This window comes from Cyanistes caeruleus, chromosome 3 (genome assembly GCF_971803275.1).
Source record: "Cyanistes caeruleus chromosome 3, bCyaCae1.hap1.1, whole genome shotgun sequence".
Classification (NCBI taxonomy): Eukaryota; Metazoa; Chordata; class Aves; order Passeriformes; family Paridae; genus Cyanistes; species Cyanistes caeruleus.
Genome location: NC_141703.1, coordinates 108,248,530 through 108,267,168, shown reverse-complemented (window position 1 = coordinate 108,267,168; position 18,639 = coordinate 108,248,530). Strand labels below are relative to the sequence as shown.

Below are 18,639 nucleotides of genomic sequence, written 5' to 3'. Positions count from 1 at the left end.
ACAAAATTGTCACAATAGCACTTCTTAAGAGGTCAAACAGTCTTCAAACAGATGCTCTGCTGGAGGAAATATTCATTTATAGAGATGAAGTTAAACAAATCTCATCTGGTGCATTAAGAAACAGTCTTTAAAATAGTCATGCACTGAAAAAGCCTCTGATAATCTGAGGTTTTTCGGGTGGCATCTTCAGTTTCTGCTTCATCAAATTAAGTGCCATAAATGACCATTTTTATGTTTCACTTTGCCCACCACCCTTTCAAACCCTTCTGAACTAGACTTCTTGGAAATGTCTCAAGTATTCTGCCCATAAGCATCCTGAGGCAGCATCTGCCCAGGGATCCAAAGGTGGACCTGTCCTTCTGTGAAAAATCCAAGTATTTGCCCTCTCTGGAGACCACAAAAAGCTTGATGCAGCTTGTTCCAGGTAATCAAAAGTCTAAGAAAGAAAACCATGGTAAAATCAAGCAATCATAGTGCAAATCTATCCTGGAGCTGTGAGATCCTTGAGATACTTCAATTTTATCTGGAAGGCTGTGAGCAAACAGATTTAAGTGGGTTTTACTTACGTGGTAGCTCAGCCCAAATGACCTGCAGACCAGATGACCTTTCAACCTAAATTGATTCCAAGTGCCTCAAAGCAAGGCTAAAGCAGAGAGTTCAACAGCTGCTTTACAGCACTTAATACAAGCAGTCTTCTACAAAGACTGAGAAAATACTTCAGGAAATAGCATTGAATGCAATGTTGGAGAGCGCAGGCTCTGGTGTTCAGCTCACAGACAATCCCACAAGGAGGGGGAGGGAAGTGGAGACCAGCAGGAGTTTTCCCATGCTAACAATGCACAAACAAAAGACAGATGATCCCACAGAATATCACTTAATAATGTGCTCTGGAACCCTCAGATCTTAGGGCAGGCATGAAGTCAACTGTGCCTTGCTGAAAATGGCAGCACAAATTCCAGACTTTCAGAAAGGAAAGATGAAGAACCATACATAAGAGCAAAGACATGAAGGACTGCTGGATTTCACACTCTAAGTGCCAAAAGAGAAGCTCCTCCTGAGAATTCTCTCAGTTGTGAATTGATGTTTCCAGTGCCATATTAGAAAACTGTTTGCCAGTTAAGTGTTAGACTTGAAAAGGAGAGCAGACCTTTACTGCTTAGACAGAGTAATGAGAAAAGCAGTAAGGCATCATCTACTTCACGTCTTCCACCACAGGAGATTATAAAATAGGTCCTATGCTTTTGGTAAAAGACAGAACTATTGCAGGACTGAATTCCTTGAGGATATTGGGTGCTTTCATCACAGGGCTGTTCAGCTCCAAAGGAAAAGCTGAGGACTTCTTGAAGGCGCTGTGCAGCCGAGCAAGAGCTCTCCAAAGATAACGCAGATCACGGTGTCAAACCTCGTTCAGCATATCGAGTTTCAGCTGTGCGTTCAATATGCATGTGCACTTCTGAAATAAGGGTGTGTTAATGCTCACAGAGTGGCACCCCTGAGTAATTCTGACTCATCCTACAATTCCTGTGCCTCCTGGGCAGTTTCTGTTTGAACGGCAATATGTGAGAGTATCAACTAATCACTGAATACTGATGAGATTGTGTTTATTTGTGCTGAAAAGTCGCTTTCTGCGGATGTTGTTTTGGTTTGGGCTTTTTTTTTCATTAATTATGGAGGTCTCAAAGTCTTGACTGCTGTTACACAGCATCACAGCTGAATACATAACAGTACAGAAAGGAGTAAAGCAACTTTCAAAGCATGCATAGGCAAATAGATGAACTTGACTTTGTTCGCTCCCCTCATTCATGTCACCCAATGCATGCAAAGTTTCTGAGAAAAAGATCTTACAAAAAGCCATGCAAGGATTAAAAAAAACCAAAAAACAAAAAACAAACCTGAGCTGTATTTTAATTATTGGTTTAATTATTGTAATACATAAACACCCTCAACTGGCTGTGTTTTCTTTATTACTATTATTGTTCTACAACCTCAAGCTAAGCAATGTATGGAATTTAACTTTGCAAACATTGTGAATCTTTGACTTCCAAAATACACCTAAACTAGCACAGATTTTTGCTTTAAAATCTGATGTTTAATTATCAGACAACTCAAATTTATCTACCATAAATAATATAAAAGTGAAAGCAAAATACATATTTTTATTATTTTCCATGAAAATACATGTTCATACATATAAATGCACATGCATCTGTATATACAAACATGTATGCATCGATTTATGTGCATCTGTAAGTCAAAATACACCCCTTAGGCTACATTTGCTACATCACTGCTTCGTTGAAATTCAGGAAATGGTTTACAGCACCGCTGACCTTACATGATTAGTTCTGAAAGGTTTACTTCTTTGTCACACTGATTTGTGGCAATCACCTTGCTGCTCTGCAGCCATAAATCTCTGCAGATATCATAGTATGCCTTTCTATATATTGGTATGCTATCAGGAACAGTGATGATCATTTATACTAGTGTGAAAAGACAGGGAATGCTTAGGAGACACTTAGGAGTTCATTGTTCTCTGTTCAGATATTTATGACTATGACTAGAGATAAAAAATATAAATTACATTTACATATTTATGAGCATTTTTATGCAATATCTTCATTTCGATTAAAATGCCATCAATATCCCTACATTACAATAATGCAAGTCAGAAATCTAACTGCAAACCACTTAGTTTTATCTTTTTCCTAAAAACTTCCCGAATTAAAGCAATTAGCAAAATACAGCATGAGCAGTGCTGATTGATAAACAACGCACTTAGGTGCAATTACAAAATTGTAAAGAACTAATCTATCATACTGTAGGACCTAAAGAAATTTTTTCTTTGTTTGGAGAAGCAGAAACAACCTTGGGAGAAAATGCGTGGGCTGCAGAACCATGCAATGCAAATTGAAGGGCGCAGGCAGAAACTCACCTCTAGCTTTGTTCTTTGTAGCAGCCACTGGAAGCAAGGAAAAGATTGCACAAGAAGAAGAGAACAAAGATAGATTAGACAGAAGTTTGAGCAAGCAAGAACACAGAGAAATTTCATCACTATCGATTCAAAGCTATCGAACACCGTTTCTAAGATTATTTGACTTATTTATTAGAGACACTGCTGTGCTGTGAGAGAGTTCAGATCTATGTCAGAAACTCTATGTGGAGAAGCTGGAAAACACACCAGAATACTCACTCAAAAAAGCACGGTGAGGTGTGCAGAGAAATCACAGATCATTAGTCACAAGTAGGTGAGAACACATGCACACACATCAGTGAATTCTAAAACTTAAAGCACAATTTGCCTTGGCAAAGGTAAGTTCTAAAGAACCTAAATCTTATGTTATCCCCTTGCTCCTATTTCTTGAAACATCCTTCTTCTGTGAAGCTGATGCAAATAAACACCAGTTAATCTGCAGATACCCAATAATTTATAATCTGCTACACGATCGCTATTTTTCTTCACTGAAGCCTATATCTTCAGATCTTTCTTGCACCCTAATGGAGCAAGCAAACCAGAAGGAACAGATGATATTTCAACCAACAGTGAGCAATGTTCAAACACAGAGAAACAGGGACAGACACTACAGCCCTCCTTGAGTATCCTGAATCCACGTAGTCTCATGCTGGTAGTTCTTCACACCCAACAGGGTAACAAAAACAAAGACTGCAGTTTAAAATGTTTCACTAACAACCACCTCATCACCAAAATGAACAGAACCATTGTTTTCTGTTCTCTGAGGCTCAGGGATAATGCTGCTGAAATAAAATATTACTCAGAACCCAAAGTTAGAATGGAATCACTTTGTTAATGGAATTGAATTACTCAAAAAGATGCTATCCACACCTCTCTAAATTCTCAAGTACATTCTGAGAAGGTGTTCATTCAAGAGCATCTTCACGACAAAAAAAAACCCAAAATATGTAATTCCTCTTCTGCTGGCCCATCTTGTAGGGCAGAACTACATTAACAATTCAAAGGCTGCTACACTTGAGACCAAACCCTTTTGTGGTGTCTTTGCTTCTCTTGTTCATATCTAAAAGGTTTGTTTGGTTGGTTTTTTTCCTTTTGGTGTCTCTCCAGTCAGTCTTCACTAAAACAAGCAAGGAGTGCATAGCAGTGAAGACCAAGTTGCCATGTATTTATTTACAATTTATTCAAATTGTTGAAAACCTGACACTTTTAGCTTTATGAATGCATCAAAATACCATTTTCCTAGGGTTTGTATTTTTTTTTTTTTTTTTTTAATTTTAATTTTCTCCATTGATCCCTCTTTTACTTCCAGGTTCACCATTGTGACTTGTCAATATTCTGCTTGCAGTGAAAATAAAAACTCTGCTTTGGGGAGGTACAAGGAGTGCAGATGCTTCTGCAGAGTTCTTTCCACAGGGCTGTTCAACAAGACGTATTCACCTGCAAACTGCCCGCAAATCCTACACGCGCTAAAAATTGCTTGTGTAGTAAACAAAATTAATGATGCCATTCTAATTTTGTAAGATGTGAACAGTTTCTCCTTCATGCAAATCTAAGTTGTTAATGAATGCACTGAGTTCATCAACCTGTTCATTTTCTTACTCTTCCCCTTTTTTTTTTTCCCAGTCCCGAGAATTACATCTACATGAATGTTTTATCACTTCTAGCCAGAATAACTACATAAACTTAACACAGGTCTGGAGAAAAAACTATCTCCCTGCCCCCACCAGAAATTTAAAAGCAACAGGAGACTTTTGTACTTAATTAAACACAATAAAAATACATGTGTGTGTGTATATATATATATACAAATACATATATTAAGAAAATGTATGTACTTGAACTCTTCAGAATATATACACACACAGTTATATGCATATTTAAATGATATAATTTATGTGTATGGGCACATATATGCATGTATATTAAAAGAACCCACATATTCCATGATGAGACAGCTTTATTTTGAAGCATGTGCACTCGACAGAGAATTATTACCTATCAGTAAATAAAGAACAGATATAAATGAGGTTGTACATTATAATTGGAAGTAGGACAGGTTACTAGGCTTGTTACGCCAATTATAACTCTCTGCAAATCCACTAATAGAGGACTAGATGACAGTAGCCTTCTTAAAAATGTCATGTTCAATACTTGTAAGTCTTCCCATTGACAGCATGGTCCAATTACAAGTCAATTCATAAAGTTCAAACTACACAACAGCCAAATTAGCTGGAAATGGTCTTTCAAAATATGTTTCTTCCTACAGAAGGCAACTAGCTGCAGCTCTTTCCATCTTTGTGATACTTAGTATGAGGGAAAATTCCCTTTCATTGTTACCATTGAGGTAAGTTTTTCTTGTTTTTTGAAGCTGAAAGAATTTTCCTCTCTTCCCTCTTTAATCTCCTTGTCACTCTGTAAAGAGAAGACAATTTTCAACCTATATCCATTATGTTTGAAAAATTTTACCCACCTCTTATTATTACATGAAAAGCCATAGAAGACAAGCATAGACAAATGTTTTGAATGAGCACCATCAAGACTGAAATTTAGCAGAGAGAAGCTGAGATTTTGGTTGGAGCATCAGATATGGGAAAACTCAGCTTTTTATGCCACTGATGTCAGTGACAGAAGACTGTGGGTTCAACAAACAACATTACAGTCAAAAAATCCACTTCTACTTTAAATCTTCAGCAAGTCAGTTGATTTATCCACATTTCACATAACACATTCTCTTTTTTCCCACCTAGACTTCCTTGCTTGCTGACAAAAGAAAGAAACTCTTCAAGGCAGTGAGCCTACCTCACCTTGAAGTATTAGATGTATCCACTACGATTTAAGGACACTGATTTGAAATTTCTGCAATACAAATAAAATGGTTTATGACTGGCCAGTAAAAAAATTTTGGCACAATGCAACCTAAAATCTGAAATTTGCTGTATATGGCTGGCTTATTTTCTTTGTCTAAATTAAGAAGCCAATTAGTGAATGGATAAAAAGGAATGACGAGGTATCTTCAAGTATTCAGGGATATCTGTAAAATAAGAACATTTATAAGGACATTTTTCTTTAGCAGCCCTGTCTTGTCTTTTTTAGGAAAATTATTCTGGACAGGAAGGCATACTACAGAAAAGGGTGAACAGTAACCTTTTTGGAACTTAAGGAAAAGTTTTAAAGACCAGAGAAGAAAGACAAAGTGGGAAGAAAGACCATATTTTCAGAAGTCAAGTTGAAAGGCATGACAGAGCTACTAGATTTCTAGGTAAGGCTGAGAAATAAATCTCTTCTATTTTCTCTAGCAAGGTTAAACAGTATTGTATTTTCTGAAGGCTCTTGTGGTCACAGCATATGTAAAACAAAAGGGTTGGCCAGCAGGGGAAGGTCTGTGAGTGAGGGTATCACAGCACAGCAAGAACCCAAGGTCAGCGATCTCAGGGGAGTCCCACTACGAGAGATCCGGAAAGGGGAGGAAAACTGTGCCAGGTGCAGCTGAATTTCACACAACTGATGTTTTTAGGGCATTTTTAAATCAGAAAAGCAATCCTGCCGTAGCCATGCCGCTGAAATAATCTTTTTAAAAATCATTGCCTGAATGTAAAAACCTAGATTCAAATTTCAAAACCCCTAATATACTCTTGCTCTCAAATATCAATAATATATTGTGCTTTATTTTCTGTGATACATCTTTCTGACTTCTTGCTTTTTGTATGCCAACAATTGTTAAATTACATTCTTTGATAAATGGTGGCTACAAGTTGTTCAATATTTTCTCCACACTCAGCCGTCTCTACACTGTTCAATTTTGTAGACACTTTTAGACAGATTTGATATAGCTTTTATTTTATTTTTCTCTTACATGTGATTTATTATTCGATTTGGAGTTTTGTCTTTTGTCTTTGGAGAAAACCACATCCGTCCAATTACTTCAATAGCTCAATAAAAATAAAAAAAAAAGGGAAAAAGCATTTCCCCCAGATATCCAGCTAACCTAACCTTTTATTTCAAATAATAAGGGGAAAGAAAAAGGAAAGTGAAAGGTTTGAGGTCAGTCTTGTTCTCATTTCACCTACTGGATGCACTAAGATTGCAGATAGAGGAACAAACAGTAAAATATTTAAATTTTATAATGACTAAATAGTCTATTCAAGAAAAAAAAACAACAAAAAACAAAAAACAAGGTGAAAGTCACATTCATAAAGTGCACTGCATTGATTTTCTCCCAAATACAGCAACCTACAGTTCCAGCAATTTTGGAGGTCCTCTCATCTTCAATAAAAAATTAACACATCACCAGTTGTATGGACACATTTATTCATCTGCATTTTTACTCCAGCCTTCAAATCTTTTAGGATCATGGACTATGAAAAATGATCAGAGAAGCAGCATAAATAAACATCCCCCACCCCACAAAGTTGGAGAAAACAAACAACAACAACCACACAGCCCTGCTCCCTAACACATCCAACATATAATTCAGATTTCCAAACTTATTTTTGCGCTGCCTACATTTAGAATTTTCTTTTTAATCTTGGGATGATGATGATGACAACAACTGCATTTTTTCCCTTTGGCTAAACTGACGGATTATCACTGATCATTTAGGTCACCTAAATGCCAGCTCTGAATCTCTGACTGGAAAAGCTCCTCTGTGTGACAGAAGGCCTTAGCAGGATCATTTCCTCCAGAAAATAATGCAAATTATTATGCTGTCACAGTCTAGAGACACATTCAAACAAAGATACCCACATGTGCTGCAGTGCAGAATCCTTCCCACCCTCCTTTAGAAAACCAGAATTTACCAAAAGTCACTGAAGGAGAGACAAGCCACCACCATCACCTGAAATTCATGGTGGGAATTTGAGCCTCCTGAATTCAGGAAGACATTGCTGCTTAGACTTGAAGAGTAGCCAACAGATGACACAAAAATGTGGGATCTTGGGAGTTCCTTTAGCTTTGGATGCAGTTTAAAAAAAAACCCAAAACAACAAACTGGATCCATTGGCATAGGTAAATTTCTTTGCTTCTGATTTTTCGCTCTTTCCCTCGATTTCCTTTACTGCTATGCCTTTGCATTTTATAGTGAATATCATTTTTGTACATAAGTTCTGCACATTCTTCCCATGGACATTCCTAAAATACCAGATAGTGGCATTTGCAGATATAATCAGAATTCATATATTCCTAGATAAGCTCTCCTCTCTTTATTTATATAACCATTAAAAATCTCTGCAGTCATACAAATGTAACTAAATGGAATTCAAACACAAGACCTTCTTTAGTTCTGTTAATTCTGTGTTCTATCTCTGCACCTTTGTACCTACAAAACAAGTTCCCAAAATGACATCAGGTAATTTCCCTCAGAAACATCAAATAGTCTTGAAGATAGGACTAAAAAAGGGACAAAAATGCAAATTGAGAGGATTGTGAGGATGTCAGACACTGCATCTTGTGGGTCTGAAGCATCATGAGTTATCTTTGGGCCCCTCATAACAGATTGCCTAATATATTGCTAAAACCTTTGATGATGGGGACTTCAAAAGCTCTCCAGGTCACCTCTTTTAGGGCACAGTTGTCCTTCTCAAAAGTAAATTGTTTTGCTGATATATAAATTAACCATTGTATGTAGGAGTCTGGTGCAATTCCTTCACCCTTCTCATACCTTCCAGGAGTTCAAATTACAGAATGCATAATTCTTTAATACAGATCTTTGCAAACCTGAAGATTTATTATTCCTCTTGTATGCTTAAAAATAATCTAAACTTACTTAATTTAAGTTTTCCAACTTGTATTTTATTGCCTTCCTCATTTTTGAAACTTAAAACATTCTTAAAACTTAAAATTTAAAACATGCAACAACATTTATTATACAATACTAATCATAAAATATTGAAAAACAGGCAGCTCCATTTTCTTTCTGAAAAGTAGGGTATAAATGTAGTAATTTTGTTCTCAATACTCATTATGACTGGCATGATGGAGATCAGCAGAAGAATCTTATAACCTAAACATCACTAACATTCAGGATTCCAGCTGTAGCTGATCCACATTAGCAGCTGGAATCACATAACACAGAACATTACAGGATAGTGAAAATAGAATATTAATGTTCTCGTGCCCTAAAGTGTCCTCTTAAAAATATTGAGATAAGACTATTTCCCCATCCTAAAATGCCAACTTTATGCATGTTTTAATACAGGTGGACATATAACATCTACAAGAAATGCAAGTTACAGCTAAGCAATTTTATCATAATCTGGGTTTCCATAAAACATCAGAGAAATTTCACTTGTGAATCAGTAATTTATTTAATGAAGAAGAGTAAATACAATTTCTGTATTTCATTTTACCAAGGTAGCAGAATGTTTTAAGAAGTATGTATAAAGACAACTCTGGAGCAGTAGAATTAAGCACTGCTGCAAGCAGGGTTGTGCCAGGCAGAGATACAAGTCCTCAGTTCTGCTCTCAGATCTCTTTCACAGTTATTTCAAAACTTAAATATTTGAAAAGCTTTGATATTCATTCATCCCCTCAAAAAAGCTATCAAAATTGTTAGTCATACAGAATGTGCATACACACAAACTTGTCCAGCCTCTCTGTTTTTGTCAGGTCCCCGGAACAAAGAGAAAGCAAAAGATCCTCCTTGGAAACACTTAACAAAATACTTAATTGTCTGTCATCAGGTAACTGTGACTGGGCTCAAGCACCTGTCAGCATAGAGCTTTAGTTTCTTTTCACATCTGCAGATCAATACATGCAAAACACCCCAAAAAACACCTTGTCCATTTTAGTCAATCCAAGAGCAACCTGTGACATTCATGTCTTCTGCATTGTTTGGTTTCTGATAAAGTATGTGCAATCCTACATTATTGCAAATAGAAAATTCCTGGGTCTACTGTGATCACACACATTCCTTCCTGGGAACAAACCACAAGTCTGATAACCCACAAAAGCTTAAGGGTTCTTGTATTTAAAAAAGAAAAAAAGCTCCTATGCAACCTACATGAAATAAAAACAGAACAAAAAACCACAAAGAAACAAACAACAAAACAAAAACACCAGAGCAAGGAGCAATGCAGGCAGACAAACTGGAATTCTCCTTATATTACCTCTGCTTACAACTGAATCATCTAAGGGAAGCTCTAAGAAGGTTATCAAAAGGTGTTTATTGTATGGCTACTTTCCCTATTTATTTTAAATTATATTTAAATTATTTATTTTAAATTATAGCCCTTGGTATCCCTGTGTAAGAAGTGCTACATCACAAGCACACAGATCACCTGTATGAAATGCTTTCATAATTAGGTTAATCTATGTTAATATTAAGGACCACTGGGGAAATGCTTGAAGCATGTGGAACATCTCTTAAAGGGCAGACAATTAAAACCTTAAACAGAAAAATAAGATTTCTCTTTTAATCCCCAAATATTATCCATTTCCCAGATATTAAGAGACAAACTTAGATAACTGACAGGATTGATGTAAAAAATACCATAATAAACTCAGTGCAGAGCTCAAACAATTGGATTTTCTTAGGTTTAAATGGACATCTATGACTTAAATCTAGGTACTTCTACAACTGAAGAATTGGAATTTCAGATCCATTAGCAAACCAAATATTGTATTAAGACCACAAAATACAAAAAAAAACCCAAAAACAACCCCTTACCCTAAAATAGAACTAACCACAGTCAAATGATTCTGTTTCAAACACACACTTTGTAATTTTTCCTCAGAAACACGGTAGGAAAAGATATTACATTCTATAGTCTATTGCATTCTAACACTATTAGTGAAGTAACATTAAAAAAGAAAGAAAAAACAAAACTCTTATGTTTTTTAATATGATTTACTGCTGTTGTTTTCTACTTTTTCCTAACAGTTCAAGAAACAATGGTAAAATGTTAAAAAAACCCCATTAAGACTGCATGACGTACCTGAAGTTCAAATATTTGACTGCAATTTATCATCTGCTACTCATAACCATGCAAAAAATAAGAATAACTACTATCTGTTTCTGTGTATGTGGCTTTACAAGAAAAGACTCCAATACTAGAAACAGAAAAGTCATAATACAACATCATTTTGACAGCCAGTATCAATTTTGATGCTTATTAATGCTGCTTTGGCAAGACTTACTAAGCAGGACTTTTCTAGATTGGATGAGACATGTAAGTTATTTTTATAGAAATTCACAGTCCAGAGATAAATTTCATCCTTACTATTGATCTTTTTGACCTGACACCATTTTACATTTTATCTGAAATTTCATGTGACTACAGGCATTAACTTAGTAATCAACTACTCATAATAAAAACCAAAACCAACAGTATTTCATTTCCTGTTAGTTCTACTCTTATCCTAAAGTTTTAAATATATATGTGTATTATGTGCATTGAATATACAAACTAATAGTTAGTCAGCTATTCTAAAATTTTCTCACAGTTATGAAAAATACAGCTGAAAATTCACAAATCAAAGTAATTCACAATTCCAGATTTAAGGTTTCATGCCCACCCCCACACTCTTTTATATAAAGAAGCACAAACCAATAATTACAATGAGATGGAGGAATGAATGCCAGAATCTACAAGCATATACCTGTGTATTCAGATTACAAAAACTCATAAAACAGACATTAATTTTTTCAGACAGAAAAAAAAATAGCACTAAATTAAAAAAAAAAAAAAGCTAATTTTTTTCCAAATATTATATTTTTAATATAGAAATAACCCCATTTTTATTTGCTCTGAGCATTAAACACATTCCTATCCCTCCTTGAATTATGCTGCCACCGTACTGAAATTGTTTGTAGGCAAGAATGATTTAAGAACTGTTCTATGTTTACAGCAGATGCACACAGCTCAAAACCAGACCAGATATGTTTCATGGACAGCTCAGTTTTGCCAGAGAGTCATCAAAAAGGACTTATTAGAGAAGATCCTTAGCAGGGTGTGCAGTGAAAGTGTACTCAGCACAAGCAGCTGGCAAACAGACACATCAATAATGGTCCCTGGACCACTGTAGATGCAGCACCAAAAAATAACTTCTGAGTGACTGCTACAAATAAATAAAGGCAGAAAAACAACATTCTGCAAGTTCTGCTGCTCTGGTGGGATGAAAAAAGAAAAGATCAAAGGATTTTGGCTTTTTTTTTAGCACAGGATCTTTAAAAACTGAGTCTAGGATGGGTGGTGAGTTAATATACTAAACTAAGTTGAAAATTAGAGGTGACAAAACTAAACCAGTTCTTCAAAGCCAACAAGAAGAATTAAAAAAGAAAACAGGGAGATAAAAAAATGTGTACAGTCAACTGAAAATAAAAAATGATTATGTGGAAAGGTGATAGAATGGAATACTTTATACAAACTTTTGAATAATATCAGAAAAAATGCCATTTTAGGAAATTAAAGACTAAGTCTAGTCTGAGTGATTATTTAGAGAAAATTACGTGATTCTTCAGGTAATCCTCTTAATTAAGACTTAGGAATTAAACTATTCTTACTACTCTTACAATGATGGATGTATTATGGTGAAGAAATGATTTGTGAACTCTGTGCATTTCTGAACTACATAGCAGCTGCATGTTGAGTCTTCACAGTACTCTGACTCCCAGTGTGAGTTTTGTAACGCCCTGGAAGGACATATTCCAGGAAAATCACTACTCAAGGTATTCCTCAGTAATGCAGGCTGAAATCCCACTGAAAAACAAACAGCAAATCCCAAAAACAGATACACACACTCACCCCATATCCCTCACTCCCCCTGACACCAAACCAGTCTAACTGGGTATTTCTAATTCTCCCTTGACATCTCTGCCAGCATGCACCTTTCTAGACAACATTATTACACAGTTATGCTGAGCTAAACAAGCACACAGACTCCCTTTAGAGCAGAATAGCGTTTATATACAATATTTAGCTTCCATCATTGCTGGAAAGGGAGGAGATATTCTGGGATGCCACCCTTTTGTAGCAGAAATGTTGCACAATAAAAGATACCGAGCAAAAGAACCCAAAAAGGAGGGCAGTGCTTCTATTTTTGCCTGGCTGTCAGGGCACAGCCCAAAGACATTTGTAGTTCAGGGAATGAGTACAGAACAATCTCTGGCTGTTAACAAGTGCCCTGCAAGAGTCAAGCAGGTCCTTAACAGCTAAGTGCAGAGCTCACCAAATATTATGGGCATGTTCCTGCCTTGCACACCTCTTGGAGCCCACCAAAACAGACAGGAACAGCAGAACATCCCCACTGTTATCCCAGGAAACTAAAGGTGCTTTTCAGGGCCATTCCTGATCATTTCAGCCACACAACTCTTTCCCACTCAGCACAATCCTTGCAGTTGAGAAGAAGTTTGCAGTCAGTCACAGCATAAATAGAAACTGGAAACACAACTATGACTACTCCTCCATAAAAACCTCATACGCCTTCTTTTCAAAGAGATTTATGAATAATGGGAACTAAATAATTCATGGCACTGCAGATGCCAGTCCAAATAGCCTCTTCCTTTTTAAGGTTTCAGTTTGTAGATGTGTGATCAAAAGCCTTCATCAGTCATGATAGTGGCATTTGTACTCAGTCCAAACAAACTGTATTTGCATCTGAATGTTTTTCATTGAAATGAGAGATGTAATATGCAAGCCAAGTTCCAACTAAAAGGCGTTTTATGCTATTTAAATTCAGTCAAATTAAAGGCTGAATGCAACCTAAAAGGTCTACTCTCAGAACAGTAATTTGACACATCATAAATAAGACGCATGTTTTTGTTAAGTGGGCCTCAGCACTTGTCTGAAAATTTCACACAGCATCCTAACAGTGATGCCTCTTGAGGGATAATAGAGGAAAGTCCTATATGAAAAGGAAGGAAGTAAACAGAAAACCCACTGGCAAGTAGTGCAAAGGTTTAGCCTACTCACACACAGCTATGTGAAATCACAAAACCATTTAGGATGGAAAACACCTCTGAGATCATTGAGCCAACCTTCAAAATCAAGTAGGTGAAAGCAGTTGCTCTGTGAAGGCAACACTAACATGAAAGATTTTGCCACTGTGTTTTCAAGCCAATAGGTACAGCTTGGACACCTAATTTTCACTGTTTTATTAATCCTATTGATTAGTAAAGTGAGGGTCATTATTTGCCAGCTCCATCACTCAGGTTGATACTACACTGGAAACTACCACAAGAATCCCTCAAAAGAATAAAAAAAGGGAAAAAAAAAACCCCAAAAAAACAGTCCACAAAGATCTCAATTAACAAATGGAGAAGAATTTTACGTCAGCAAGGGAAAAAGCTGTAGGATCAGATTAAAATTCTTGCTCTTGCCAAGGGGAAATATATACAACTCTCATAAATTGAGGTCAATACTAATTTTAAAAAAAAGTTATTAAGAGCCTAGAATGTCCTGAAATGAACCTTCGTGGGGATAAACAAGATAATTCTTTTAAATTGTCATGGGGGTTTTACTCTAAATCCTTTACATTTTTCCTTTTTATAAATGTTTGTGACTCTTCCTATTGTATTTAACAATAATGTGTTTTGATGAAAGAAAGAAGCAAAATATTATGTATGACCATACTGAAATATGTCACAGGTCAGTATTTTTATTTGAAATCCATCTTGTTTGGAGATTTTTCTTCTGTTTGGTTGGCTTTACTGATTCTTTTTAAAAGTAAGAAGAAGATATAATTTTTTATTTGCATATATGAGAAACACGTGAATCAGTTATCCAAAATATATTATATTGAGATCTTAATTTTAAAGTCCTTAAATTTAATTTAGTAATTAGTACAGGCACCATACATGAGACACACTCCAAAGAGCCCAATGATGCTCATATTAATTAATACACAATCTATCTAAATACTTATGTAATGCATGATTTTAAGGTAACACTAATTTTGAAAGGAAGAGTTTATGTGACCAGAAGGTAATAAAAAGAAGAGGAATGTACTCTAGGAATGAGACTATTTCACAGGTCCTCTAAAGACTTCTCAGGAAAACAAGAGGGAATGGCTGGTGGCAGACTAGCACAACATAGCACCAACTCCATGAATGCTAATGAGCAAAGCCAAGGAAAAGTGCTGGAGCATCAGATATTGGAAGATGACACTGATGGGGGCAGATGTAGAAAAATGATTATCAGCTTCAGACCCCCTAGAGCAGCATGAATGAAATCACATCCTTGTGTTCTGGGAAATAAAACAGGCAACTTGGATAGAAATAAAGACAGCCTTTAATTATCTAAAAGTAAATTGGGAGCAGCCCATGATAATTCAGAAGTGGTGTTATTATAGAACACAATGCAGAGTTAATTCAGAAATCAGTTTGTTCAAAAGCATCAACAGCTGGGTTTAATATTAGACACAATGAATCAGAAATTAAGAAAAGCTTGAGACAGAAGATTATCGAGCAATTTCAATCATATTATTAGATTTACAACTAAAGAGTGGCAAATAATCTGTATGTTAGAATTATTTAAATAAAGGAAAACAATATTTTGGATCGATGAGCTCCAAGAGTGTCAAGAAATGAACTTTTACAACATTATTTTGTCCAGATGTGTTTCAGAGATGTTTCTGTTATTCTTTTACCATGCCAAAAGCTAATTTTCCCATTCCATCATTACTTTAAAAATGAAACAAATGCTGTCTTGTCACAAAACCAATATATCATTTAAATGGAAAAAAATGCTTTACCACCAGAAAAGGTGATACCTTCTGATATTTCCATTCATATTTATTAAGATTTCCTTCAGCAAATTGTCGTATTGTTTTTACTATTTTATAATTTAAGCACATGATTATAATTGGGAAATCATAAAAAGAGCAGAATCAGATTATCAAATTATTACAGCCAATACCACTGGAAAACAAAAATAGTGGCTGGCTCCAAGTTTAGTCAGAATGACTGAATAATTTATTAAGTGTTGTAAAATTGAACTTTTTGAAATACATGACCAAATTTGACGTATAAGAGTAGAAAAGGCAAAGCAAATACTGTAGTGCCATAACTTGTTCTGCATACACCAGAAATTTACAGTTTAAAGTTTTGTTGACTTGTTTTGTTTGCTTTTTAAAGGATGAGAATAAGACTGAGTCGTTCAGGCAAACCCCAGGCTTACATCTTTCTAGTTAACCAGGAATCTTTACAGCTAAAAATACACTTTTGGAAATACTCTTTTGTCCATTCAGTTTAGTTTTTGAGGACCACTTTAGTACAACTGGTAAGTGATGTTCTGAAAACAGGCAAATAATAATGAGGTGAACACCAAACACTGGCATTCTAAATATGTGCATCAGGTCTGCCCAAGAACAGATTGACAGAAACTAAAGTTTGATGATATTGTTCTGAAATCAGGGAATGGGTCAAGACAGACACAGCAACTGGACACCCTGCCTGTTAACGCATGAAAGATAAACATTTCTAATTTCTCCCCTCATATCATTACAAAAAAACACAAAAATACTTGGTTACACTGCAGCACAATAAAAGTAAAATGTGTTCTCATGTATTTTAGTACTGATTCCCAGTAAGAAAAAAAGTAGCTCTAGGATAAAAAGAATAACTTGAGACGATGATTCTTTAAAATACAATTTATGAAACCTATACAAACATTAGCTGAAGACTATTTTATTCTACCTTCCTTCTCTGCTTTAACCCACTATTGAAGTACAAAAAAAGAGATATTACCATGGCATTTTCTTTGCTTAACCATTATTTTGACAAGTTTCAGTTCATAACAATACTTTCAGGAAGAAAAACAAAACAGCTTCTCCAGTCTGCACATTGTCTACCAAACAACACTGAGAACCAAGTACTCTAAGCTGAATATTGTTTAAAACTGCAATTTCAAATTAAATTGTCTTCAAAGAAACGAAAAGAATGCTGACAAAAAAGTGTCACTCAAGGTAAAATGCTGGTATCAGTTCTGTGAGAAGCTGTCAACCACAAAGTAACACAAGTATAAATATTTGGTCTCTGAAACAACTTATGATAAACATACAAGTGCTAAATCCGTATCAGACTCAGTATTTCTTTTCTTTTTATTATTCTGCATTTCTAGTACTGTAAATAGGAACAGAAATATCATTTGCAAAGAGGCAACATTGCATGACCTTCCATATTTCATCTTATGGCAAACAATTCCAGAGATATTTTCAGTACCAAGTATTCCTCTGCCTAAGCTGGAACATGTAACATACGGATAAAGTACATCTCAATGACAGCTGATCAGAAAATTTGTTGGAAGCCATGAAAAAAATCCCTCTGCAATGAATCATATGAATATATACATTTATTTCTTGAAAACTAACCTTTCTAGTTAACACAGGTTTTCCTTCTGCAATTCTAACGTTTTGTTTCCTTTAACGATGGAAGTTTTCTATTCCTTTTTGTTTTGTTTTCCAAGCAAAAGAAAACAACCAATCTTTCAATTGATTTTATGTGGTTTTCAATCACAACTGGATTCTGCCATTCAAAGAGAAAGGGTAAGAAGGAAAAAAAAAAAAAAATTGGCCTGTGCAGCATGAAGAAATGAAAAAGTATTTCAATGAAAAGTATGCATGTAAGAAGCAAATTCAGGCTGAAATAGTCTAATACTCACAGAATGTGACAGGGATATTTCTATTGACTTTAGTAAGCTATGAATCAAGAAATAATTACACCATTAGATTACTGAAAGAAAAATAACAGTGATTTAGGGAAAATAAATGGAAAAAAGGAAGTAGCCCTAGAATAACCCATATAATCTGATATCAACCTTGGCTAGGTGAAATTACATTTTTCAGCATCCTGTAATGCTGCAATTATCAGTATTCACATGCACATATTATTATATACTTAGTGGCCAAGATGGATGATTATTGCACATTATAGACTACTGATAAAATAAATCAACCGAGAAATGTTATCAGAGAGAATATTCACGACAAATAAACCAAATTTCTTCTTCAAAGACTTGCTGCCCAGACAAAGTGATGACTCACACAATAAGACCTGGGGATCGTCAGACAACCAGCCCTGTCACAGCAAACAGCCACCCCACAAAGCTGATAGAAAAAAAACCATAATGAAATGGAATCTCTAGGAAACAGAGCAAGCAGCCACAGGACTCTCTGTCTCTTGACAGGTATCACATGTGCTTGAGCTGCTGCTCACATCAGTTATGCTGGAAAGCAGTGAAGCTAAAAGGGAACCTCCAGGAAGGTGGTCACTGGCTGTCAATGCCATGATTTCACTCCCCAAAGTGCCACATGCCATTTCACACTTCCACCCTAAAACCCAGGAATGCATTTACTGAGAAGTGGCATGCAGTTCTATCAGGGAATTAAGCTTCTAAAAGCTGTGCAGCTCATTCAAACACAGAAAACTCTTTGTTATGCTAGTTTTTGGGGAGGGTTAAAGCACCTGCTTTAGAGGAACACAGGGTCTTTTACACATATTTAATTATATGTAAAAAAGACAGATGAAGGTCCTCTTCAAGCTTAGTGCCACGGTGAGTGCACAGTCATCAAAATTCCATGAAAATCTATATTAACAATAATCCCAGGTAATTTAAAAACATGAAGCTCAAAGCACTGGAGAAGACATTAAAGACATAAAAGTATAACAGTAATAAGGAACATTAAATACCAGAAGATAATCATCTTGACATCATACATTTCTTTAACATTAAGCC

The 18,639-nt window shown here is 35.6% G+C and overlaps 1 protein-coding gene across 3 annotated transcripts in view; it reads right to left on the bottom strand.

The window, feature by feature from the left end:
* CADM2 (cell adhesion molecule 2) overlaps positions 1 to 18,639 on the bottom strand; it is a 579,337-nt gene that overhangs the window by 194,861 nt on the left and 365,837 nt on the right. The window contains exon 2 of one of the 3 annotated variants that reach the window (XM_086883565.1): positions 2,933 to 2,959. The exons of the other annotated variants lie outside the window; for them this stretch is intronic. Within the exon in view, the coding sequence (XP_086739691.1) occupies positions 2,933 to 2,959 (27 nt within the window). The remainder of the gene's footprint in view (positions 1 to 2,932; positions 2,960 to 18,639) is intronic. 3 annotated transcript variants of the gene reach the window in all.